This window comes from Phaseolus vulgaris, chromosome 11 (assembly GCF_051622355.1).
Source record: "Phaseolus vulgaris cultivar YP4 chromosome 11, ASM5162235v1, whole genome shotgun sequence".
Taxonomy (NCBI): domain Eukaryota; kingdom Viridiplantae; phylum Streptophyta; class Magnoliopsida; order Fabales; family Fabaceae; genus Phaseolus; species Phaseolus vulgaris.
This window is the reverse complement of record NC_143508.1, coordinates 48,629,872-48,641,582: the sequence shown is the minus strand read 5'-3', so window position 1 is coordinate 48,641,582 and position 11,711 is coordinate 48,629,872. Positions and strand designations below refer to the sequence as shown.

Here is an 11,711-nt window from a genome sequence, read left to right as displayed (position 1 = left end):
TGAGAATAAAAAAAATACCTATTTTAGAAATTTCAAAATAAAATTACACTATTTTTTGGAAAAAAAAAACATGATCTTACCTATTTTATGTATGATATGAAATTATATGATTTAATTAGAACTTTACTGACTTATCAATATTATTATTTTTTTCAAATAATTTGTTATACCATTAGTCTTTCAAATATTTGAAAGGATGATAAGAGTCGAATAAAAAGCATGTCAAATGTCAATTGAATGAAATATATTTTTGAGTTTTGAATATATTTTTTACTTCAGAATATGTTTTTTTTTTAAAATACATTTCGAATTTTAGAATTTGAAAAATGCAGTTCATAATATAAAATTGTATTCCAAAACTTAGAATTCTGTATTTTTTAGTTTGAACATATCTTTCAAAATTTAAAATTTGGAATACAAAATTTCAAATTTTGAAATAAAAAATTTCAAATTTTAGAGTTCAAAATGTATTTTCGAACTAGAAAATATTTTTTGAATTCTAGAATTCGAAATACGTATTCTAAATTTTAGAAATGAAAAACAAAACAAATCCTGTACCTTTTGTCCAAGGATAATTTTGGAATTGAAAATGTATGCAGTGTAGGAAGAAAATAGGGAGGTGAAGGAAGAAATGCCTTGCAATCTATTGGAAGCCCAATACTTAAGAGGAGAGTACATTGAGGCAAATTCTCTGCTCCATATCAATTTGAACATGCACCAAATTTTCTAGTAAAATGATGAAATACTCGTGCAAATGACAAATGACCTTAAATGAAAAGAAGGTACAAAAAGGGATGAAAAAATGATGACAATGCAGACTAAATCGTCTATATAAAATATACAAACTTGATTTTTCTAGTCCATAAAGATTGACCCATGAATTAGTCAACATAAGAAAAACTTTTTTTAAAAATTAATAAAAAAAATTTTAAAAAATTGTGAATAAATTTAATTTTTTTTATTTAAATAATCTCGTAATATTATTCTGACAGGTGTAGTAAGATATTATTAAAAAATTCAAAATGTCAAATATGAGGCCGGATGAATAACTCACATTTCTATTATTCATATTAAAATTACAAATAATTTTCACCACTAAAATGTGACTACTCCATTAACAATATCATTTTTACTTGGAATATTATCATGAAGCTTATGTATACCTTACCCTTTAAAAATAAGTTTACCTATATTTACCATTGGTTTCATGAAAAATCCTAAGTCCATTCTTTATTTAGAGCATGAAGAGTTCAAATTATATAACAATTATTATTATTGTTATTAAAACTAAAAATTCATAAGTAGTTCCACTATCTATTTACAATTTATTTATGATTAAAACTAGGCCATGTCTCCTTTGAATTTAGAACCTTCCCAAGGAATTAAAGAGTAAAAAATATAAAGAAAACACCTAGACAAACAAAAAGCAAAAACAAAATGAAGTAAAAGGGCTTCATACCCCGAAATTCGTATGCAAAGTGCAAAATATCAATAATAGGGGCATTCATGCTTGACTATGATTGAATTAGTAATGAAAACCATAGTATGAGTCTACAGGGAAGAAACCCATGCTTAAGCTCATCAAAAGAAAAAAAATGAAGATGTGAAGATGAGAGTGAGAACTAGAGGTCATGATGAAGTTGCCTCAAGGCTTGCATGCAACAATCAACAAAAATGGTGACTTATTTTTCTCTCTTTGCTTTCTCCTCTATCGTGACCAAAAGGAAAAAGGATTTCACACTTCTCCTCTGCCGTATTAGAACTTATCGAACCAAAACAATCACAGACCCGCAAACAAAATCAGTCCATAGTACAATGGGTAAAGAGAGATGGCCGTGGCAGGTCTAAAAATATTGTTGGACAGGTTAATAACTCCTATGAAAGGGGATTTTCATTCATCATGCCATAAGTTCTGTCTTCAATCTCACCGGGGTCATCAAGTGGAATGGTTTAACAGACTTCATTAACTTCCATTGCATAAAAGATATAATCAGGCAGTTTATATTTTCCTCAGGTAACAACTACAAAGAAGATCCCCATTCCTCCACCATCACATCTCGGCAAAACACAACAATCCCTCATATACTGATGCTGCCAGCAGAGGAAAGCACACCCAGTACAGTTCTGCAATAACTAATATTTGGGTGAAGCCTCATAAATAATTGGTCAAAATATTTCTGAAAGTGGAAAAGCATCATATCCATATGGAAGAAAGGCAAGCAGGGAACTCCAGCCCCAATTCAGCAAGGAAAAAAATTATATGGTTGATTGATTCCCTACCTCAAAGAGGTATGCATGTCAAATTTAAAAATTTATTATCACAAGCATCAAATCCAAAACAAAACTGGAATTCAACCATTCACAAGGACAGTTTTTTTGCCATGAGCTTTTCACAAGAGGTTAAAAATCTTGATTAACAGAGGCACGGATGAGCAGTCTCTACCAAATAGAAGTCACTAATGATCTAGATGAGCATGGGAAGTAATTATAATCAAAAGAACATCCACAGCAAGCATGTTGAGAGAAAGAAGATATACACATCTAAATATTTCAACTTGTACAGATTATTAAGAGGATAATTGAAATACTCATTGCTCATGAGAGAAGAATATTTACAAACCATGACAAAACTTATCACTTTGTGTGGTAGTAAAAAAATATTACCTTTAAGTGGGTTGATGGGCAAACAATAATTTTATCATGCATTGTTTCTACTTTCTTCCAACATAAGATCCCAACTTAGACAAATCTGGAATCCAGAATGACAACTCAGATGATCCAGTAGCAAACATAAGACTTCCAGGAGCCCATTTTATTACAGGAGGTCCGGTATCAGAAGTTGCACTCCTCCAACTTGCAACCTAGACAAGGCAAAAAGAATTAACAATTCGTACTTAAATCCGTACTTAAATCCACAAAGCGAAAATACTCTGTTAACCAAAGTAGATTTTGAAGCCAAACACACATGCTATAATTAAAAAGTATAATTAAAAAGTTCAAATTTCACACACAACTTGACAGGCTTCAAAATAGTATATTCTGTTATTTCTACGTGATAAAAGAGACTCAGGAGAGGAAAATAGACAAATACTAAAGAATTATTAACAATTATAACTGGCTCCCATCCCATCAAAAGCGATGACTGGATGTATACTGTAGGTACACACGAACGAAAAAGGAGTCAGTTGTTGAAAAGAGATTAGTTGTCTGGTGATATCTAATGTCAAATAAAAAGAAAGACACAGTAAAAACTCTTTTTTTTTGTATTCTGAAAAGCCTATGTAGGAGTAGATTCTCCTAGTCTGAAACTATATTTCAATATTCTCTTGTACACTTTTCTGCAATCTATAGATATACTACTGCTTCTGATGAAATACTTACTCAATTCACTTAATCAAATATTGAAGCATAGTCATTTAGAGGTAATAAGTAATTTTATGTCAAGACTACTTTCAGTCCATTATTAACAGTTTGCAATTAATAAATAAATGACTGTATTCACAATCAAAGGGTAGGACATTCTGAAAAATGAAACAGAAATATAAAGTTGAAAGCATATAATCCTGATTGGAGAAAAACTATATTAACAATTATTAAATTACAATTCAAACAAAAATGTGTAAAGAAAATATCTATGAAAAAAAAGAAAGGATATAGCTTATCATACTTCTTTGCCACTTCGAACACTCCATGCATATATGCTTCCATCCCCAGAACCTGTCAAAGAATCCAAGTGTAAAACTATCAAGTTAAGCTTAACAAACCAGCACAGGCAGTAAGCAGCAACCAACAGGATCCCATAAATAGGAAAAAAGATTGAAAATGTGAGACAGAAAAACCACACCATGATGCATGCCTTTTAAAATAATCATAGTCAATCCAAATCTTTCTTCCAAAACACTATTTCAGGCAAGAAATAACAGTGTAATAAAAAGTTCAATGTGCAAACAAAGTGTATACCAAATGAATAATGATCATAAATTCTTGGAATGATCTGAAAATGCTTACCAGATATTACAAACATTCCCTCCGGGCTGAAAGAAGCTTCTAATGTGGAGTTGCATGAGACAGGTGTGACATTATATGTGGATAACTACGTAAATATAACGAGAGAAAACAAATCACGCATAAAACCTTTCAAAGCACAATAAATTAAGTGACAGAACTATGAGGTAAAAAGTGGACTAGGTTAGCAAGGAGAGATACTAACAAGTGTGCCACGAAATGAATCAAGTACATGAATATGCCCATCTGCCGTTGTTAAAAGCATGAGACTCCCATCATTACTAAATTTCACAACATTTGCATCAGAAGTATCTCCCCCAACAGAAAATATCTCAAAGGGACCCTGTAGCAAGTGAAATTCACCACATTAGATTATTAGTGTATGTCACAATTAACAGACAACAAAAGCTAAGCTTTATACATATTCATATTCTCATTTTGAATTTGCAAACCTTTTCATATTTGCGAGCATCAAACATTCTTATGAATCCTCCAAAGGCAACTGCAAAGACAAGCCCTTGATCGTCATATGATATAGCAGGCCTTCCTTGTACATGTAACAGTCCCTATTTATTTTTAAAGAAGCCCCTATAAAAGTTATATGATGTACATAAACAAAAGGACATAGAATAAACAAGTAACAGCATGCACATGACACTACCTGGCACTTTTCAGCCCTTTGATCCCATAGTAAAACAGTTCGATCTAAAGAACCAGATATAAAGCAGTCTTTCCGAGAGCACAAGCTTAGCGACACAACCCTGGGAAAAAAAGTATATTCTTTATAATTATAAAATGGAATGGAATGAACTGAACTTGAGTTATGTATGTTATGATATGAGACTTAAATGTATAAATTACAAAATGACAGATAACAAACCTGTCATGGTGACCTTTGAAATATCTCAAATACTTGTTATCATGTAACGATAGAAGCCGCAAAGATTCTGGATTGATTGAAATTCTTTATAATGAGTATACAAAATTTACAGATCATACCAAGTTCATTGAAGATGAAAGCAAGAAACATACCATCCCAACCATTTTTTGAAGAGTATATGACAGTTGTAGGATGAGATGTGAAGCAAACCAGGTCAACCCCATACTTCTTGCTATTAATTGTCTTCAAACATCTGACAACAAATATGTTGACGCATACATGTAGATCAGCAATGGCAAGAAATTAAAAAGAATCAAATAACACGACTATTAAGCTCTTTATTTACTCCATAATCCATGTTAACCATTTAGCTGTAAATGATGGAACAATTTGTAGTTGTCAAATTACATGTGTCATTTATAAATGTTAATAAACCCAATCATCTAAAAGTATCTGTCACATCAAATCAAATAATGATGCAATCTTCTTAAATCATACTAGAGATGTAAATCGATAGGATGATGCAACAATTTCAGTAAACTTGAGGATAAAAAGAATGTATCTAACCATTCATTCAATTGTCTATATAATTAGAGCAATAGATAAAATGGGGCTTACGTCCCACTGGTAACCTCATACAGTCGAATGGATTCATCATCACTAGCAGTTACTAGATAACTGGAAGCCCTGTGAAAGTCCAAGGAACTAATTCTACCATTCTGAAAAAACATATGCGCACAAAAATTAAAGAAAAGAATACAATGAAAAAGAAATTTGAGGTTGCCGAATCCCAAAACATCAGAAACACTGCCCTAATCTAAAATAAGAACAGAAAATGTAATGGCAGAATTGCTCACATAGTCTTTGAAGGCCATTCCTACTTCCATACTCTGAAGAATTTCTTCACTGAGTTCCAAAGACACCTTCTCTTCTCTCTCCGTTTGTGTCCCTACGAACACTCAAAGCGTAAGAAAACCAAGGGGAAAGGCAAATAGAGCAGAGCAAAAATATAACATCGAAAATCAATAACAATTTTGAAATACCTCCCATCTTCTCGCTAAATTTTGCCTTAGGTATCTGAAAAGCTGAGGAAGTCGCAACTCGCGTTGGAGCGACGAGTTTTGCAATGTTGGAACTGATAGTTCTGGCGGCGGCAGCGGTTCTCGTGGCGGCGCCTCTTGCGGTGGTTCTCGAGGCGACGTAGCTCACCGGCGTTCCTCACTGCGGCGGCGGTTCTCGGACGGCGCTTCGTTACTTGCAGTGACAGTCACGCTCTCCTCTCACTCTCACGTTCCCAATTTTACTTTGGCAAATTCTCCATGCACCTCAATGACTCCTTCCTTCACCTCTATGTAATTTTAAAATGGCAAATATATCATTGACCTTATATTTGATGGTTTTTGCGGTGTGGCTCATTTCTTCTTCCTTTGAGCTCTCTCCTTCACTGCGACCTTCGGGGGTGGTTGCTTGCGGTGGTTGTGGTTGTAAGTGATGAGTGTAGGTGGTGGTCAGAGGTGGTAACTGCCGTGTGAGTTCTGTGAGTTTTTATCCCAATTTTTTGTGTCGTTTTCACAATATATACTCGATTATGCGAATTGTGCGAATTGAGCAATTTTTTTTAATACAGTAATATATATTTCGGTATTTAAAAAAAAATATTGGATTGACCAGTGCGGTATTTAAAAAAAATTGTGATTTTTTTAATTATGGTAGTCATTTTATAATTAATGAGATAATGTTTATATTTTAATTAATTTATGTTATAAGTTTGAGGTGTGATTTATTGATTTTAGCATATAATTTTTAGGTTTTTGCTAGGTTTTAGCAAATTGAGATTACTTATTGGAATATGTGTATATGGTTGTATTTGTACTTGATTTTATAGCAGTGATTGTTAGATTTGATACTGCAAATGGAAGATAAGGTAGAAAGATCTTTGTGTTGTTAGGTTGTGAGAATGGTGATGAGTATAAAAAAATACAGTTTGATGTGAATATGAGTGTTACATGTACAAGAGAATCCAACTGTCCATTTAAATTGCGGGGTAAACCTTATAAAAAAGGTGTAGGTTGGATATTGAATGTATTATGTGATACTCATAATCATGATGTTGCTTTTTCATTAGTTGGTCACCCTGGTAGATTTAAACCCGATGAACATGCCATGGTTGTTGATATGACAAAAAGTTTAATGAAACCGGCAAACATTTTACTAACTCTGAAAGAAAATAATGAATACAATGTTACCACAATTAAACAAGTGTACAATTATAGATATGTATATAAAAGATCAATTAGAGGTCTTAGAGATCAATAGTTAATGATGTTGCTTGACTGTGACAACTACATTCATTGAAGTAGGTGTCATGAGTCTTCCGATGTTGTCAGTGATCTTTTCTAGACCCATCCTAACTCAATTAAATTGTTGACTGCATTTCACGCGGTTTTCTTGATGGATAACACTTACAAAACCGACCAATATAGATTGTCGTTACTTGAGATTGTAGGCGTCACATCCACGGGGCTGACTTTCTCTATTGCTTTTATTTCCTTAGCAAGTGAGAGAGAAAACAATTTCATATGGGCTCTTGAAAAATTTAAAGGATTATTATTGAGAATGGATGTTAGTCCTGAAGTAATTGTTACTGACAAAGTCCTTACTTTGATAAATGCAGTGGACATTGTGTCATAAATGTTCTCATTTCTTTATCGCTTTCACATTAATAAAAACGTCAAAGCAAAGTATAAAATGTTGGTTTCTAAGGTTGAGGCTTTGGACATTATTATGGATGCTAGGGGTTGTCATTGATTGCGCTTCCAATGAATATTTTGATAATTGTGTTAAACGGTGTGGAAGTGCTTGTTCGCCTTGGCCTTTATTCATTGAGTATGTGAACAACACATGATATGCGAAACTCACTAACATAGAGAGGTCTTAAGGTCCTCTAGCAAATCCTTCACTCTCATCACGTATTTGTTGTGCATCAGGTACAGCAGGTGCAGTGTCATCAACAACTTGACCATAATTTCTTCTCCAAACAAATGTTATAGTTCTTAGCCTACCATCAATCCCATCAATATGTGATCCACCGTCTCTAATCCTAGCCATATGTGCAAAATGTCATTCCAAACAACATTTCATAAAACAAAAAAACAAAATACCATTAAAATTTTAATTTAAAAAACATCCAAACTGGAATGCACATTCCGGTATACAACACACAAAACACAAAACAAGAATGCACATTTCAATATACACTACACAAAACATAAAATTAGAATGCACATTCCAGTATATAATTGCACGTAAACAAAATTATACATCGGTTCGTAAGTTCCGGTATGTATATTCAGATTTAGATATACATACTAGAACGTACGAACTAGTGTATATTTTCTATTAATATACCAATTCGTACATTCCGATATGTATATTTGAATCCGGTTATACATAACAAAATGTATGAATCTTGGTAGCTAATTAAATACCAATTTATAAACTATTTATCAATAATAAAAACTAATTTAAAAACTATTTTTTTAGTCTATAAAATAGTTTTTAATTTAATCAATACAACAACTAATTATTTTTTATCTCTAAAATTAATTTTTATTTAATTATAAAAAATTACTTGCTTATAGCTGAAGATACTTTTTCGACGATCTTAGAGAATTTTTTTGTTTTTCACTTAACATAAGACCACTACAAGGACTATATAATTTTTAGAAATAATATATTTTCGTCACAAAAATTAAAGAAAAAATTTTATAAACATAAAAATTTCATCAAAGAATCCAACAACATAGTGACAAGTCACTATATTCTAATTAACCTTGGAAATAATGTTGAATGGATTATACATGTTGACAATTAAAATTGTATAATTTAAAAACAAAACCGTGGGAAAATTTATAAATAGATTGACAAAAACTAAAATTTATACACATTTATAAAGTTACACATAATTATAGAAAAAACATAGATTCAAGCCTTTTTCTAATTTAAAGTTCCTTTTACATACCAATTCTTTTAAAATTTAATGGACCTCTAATAAAATATGAACTCAATTTTCCTTTTGTGAGAAAAAAAATGTTAAACTTGTCCATGCTAAAAAGGATATCCCATATATTTGAAACTCAAAAGCAAAAGGAAATAAAACATAACATAAAAAGTTTTGTCGGCATTAACATGTTTCCCTTTATATCATGTGCAAACGTGTAAAAGTGTTTTTTTTTCAAATAATTAGTTCATGAATTAAACACAGTTTATATATTTTTATTAATTTTATAAAATATACCCTACAATAAAATCATTAAATAGAAACTAATTTCAGAGAAAACAAATTAAATAATTACTATATTGACTAAATTAGATTGACAAAATTAGAGACTATTTTAAAAACTATTTTTGATTTGGTTCTTAACTTAATTTATATTATTATTAAATAGTTTCTAAATTGGTATCTAATTAGCTATCAATGTTTTAACTACCAATTATTTAGATTCTTGGTAACAAAAACCTTGGTAGCTAATTAGATATTAATTTAAAAACTATTTAACAATAATAGAAACTAATTTAAAAATAAAAAAAATTAGTCTCTACTCTAGTCAATATAACAACTAACACTACTACAAGAAAAATCATGAAATATAAACCAATTTGTAGAAACTAAAATAATTAGTTGCAATAATAACTAAATTAGAGACCATTTTAGAAACTAAAAAAAAATTTGGTTTCTAAATTAGTTTTTATTATTTTCTATTATTGTTAAATAGTTTATAAATTGGTATCTAATTAATTCTTATTGTAACTAATTATTTTGGTATCTAAAAATTGGTTTCTATTTCATGATTTTCTTGTAGTGTAATTATTTTTAGTATCTAAAATTGATTTTTATTTAATAATTTTTAATTTATTTATAAAATAATTTTAACTTGTATAAAGAAACTAACTTTAAAAAAAATAAAATAGAAGTGTTTATAAAAGATTTACCTTCAAATATGTCTAACACCGAGAAATCAACTATCCATAGTTTTTCAATTATTTTAGTAAAGATAAGTGGTACTTTTCTTTTCTTTTAATAAAAGTTCTTTTCTTTTTCTTTCCAACAGAAAAGGTTGGTCATATCTACAACACGAGTTTCAGAAATTCTAAATTTTTCTGTGTTATCTTCACTTGCGTTGGTGAACGAAGATAATCTATAAATTTATATTTTATTATAATAATTATAAATAAATACATTATAAGAAAATTATTAAATAAAAATTAATTTTACAGATAAAAATAATTAATTCCTATATTTATTAAATTATATATTATTTTAAAAATTAAAAAAATATTAATATTTAATTAATTATCAAGATTTTAACTATTAAAGTAATTAGTAACTAATTATATAACAAAAAATAATTTATAATATTTATTAATAATAAACATTATTTTAAATACTAATAATTTATTTAATTTTTAAAATAGTATTTAATTTAATAAATATAGTAATTAATTATTAAAATTTTATTTAATAATTTTCTTATATCCAAACAAGAAGTAAAGAAAAAACTCTCCCGTAATTATAATTTATATTTTTATATTAATTTTTATAACTTTTTAATGTATTCGTCTATTATATTTTAATTTTTTAGATATTTATTTTATATTATGTATATTGAAATTGTATATTGAAAATGATTTTAAGAAAACTTATGTATGTTTAAAGTCTTATACAGTTGATTTATAAAGCAGATATATAAAGCTGAGAAAGAAATGGAAAGCCGCGTCAATCCATGTAAGAGTACAGAAATGGCCATGTTTTATCTGAGGACTACACAGGATATGAATGTAATCATGATCCACTATGAACTACGAAATAAAATATGGAACAAGAAATATTTGATTATGTTTTTTTTTTTTTTTAGAGTTAATCCATTATGTTGGTTTGATTTTGACATATAGTTTGTTGTTGTGTGTTGTAGCCTATGCAACACAGACACAAACACATATATAATAATAATACGGATACGAATATACGTATAATCTCTAAAATGGAAAACATGAAGATACGTATCTATATATTATATAATTATGAATTATGAATTATATGAATTGATAACAAAGATTTGCGTGTACAAAATGTTTTAGATTTTTTTGAAGCATAAAGATGTTTTTCACGACTTCAAAATGATTTGTTTTTTATTTTTATAATTATAATAAAAAAATTATACAATAAGTTTGAGTTTTTAGAAAATTAATATATATATATTTTTAAAATTGTGTTAGAATCGTGTTAGAATTGTCAGAAATCTAACAAATATTTTTTGAATTGGACACTTTACTGATACGTGTGTATGTGTCCGATATGTGTGTCTGACACAAACACGTCATTTAAAAAGAGTGTTCGATATGTGTGACTTGTTGACTTTCATTGTCTCGCAAGATGAGGATAGTAGTTGTTATTACTCCTTTTCATATAAACATATTTTATATTTTTAACTAAAATTAATGTTAAAAATATAGTAAGAATATGATTAATATGTTTTTGGATAAAAAGAATAACAATAAAATTTATATTTTCAAGTTTAATGCTTTCATGATTTAACAGATAATTTTTTTACAACGAAAATAATTAAGATAAGTCAGTTATATTTTCAAATACGGCAAATTATAAGATAATATAAAAGATTTTACAAACAAGAATAAATAAAAGACGACATCAGCATCATTCCAATACCTCACTTTTCATTTGTACACTCTTAACAAAACACTGAAAGCTTATTTTGTTTTACAATAAGATTTAGTTGATAATCAGTGTCTTCAATTATTGGTCTTT

General features: G+C 29.3%; 1 protein-coding gene across 2 annotated transcripts; it reads right to left on the bottom strand.

The window, feature by feature from the left end:
- Positions 1-1,486: 1,486 nt before the first annotated feature.
- On the bottom strand, positions 1,487-6,486 carry LOC137825564 (protein ANTHESIS PROMOTING FACTOR 1). 2 transcript variants are annotated; one of them, XM_068631271.1, is made up of 12 exons: positions 5,929-6,486; positions 5,743-5,834; positions 5,504-5,604; positions 5,038-5,138; positions 4,886-4,952; positions 4,667-4,766; positions 4,458-4,571; positions 4,211-4,348; positions 4,009-4,093; positions 3,668-3,717; positions 2,665-2,861; positions 1,487-2,133 (listed from the first exon to the last, which is right to left on the bottom strand). In XM_068631271.1, the coding sequence occupies exons 1-11, from the start codon at positions 5,933-5,935 to the stop codon at positions 2,712-2,714; spliced, it is 1,005 nt and encodes a 334-aa protein (XP_068487372.1). In that variant the 5' UTR covers positions 5,936-6,486; the 3' UTR covers positions 1,487-2,133; positions 2,665-2,711. The 2 variants fall into 2 exon arrangements, with proteins under 2 accessions (XP_068487372.1, XP_068487363.1); XM_068631262.1 differs by having other exon boundaries at positions 1,487-2,124; positions 5,929-6,465.
- Positions 6,487-11,711: the final 5,225 nt, after the last annotated feature.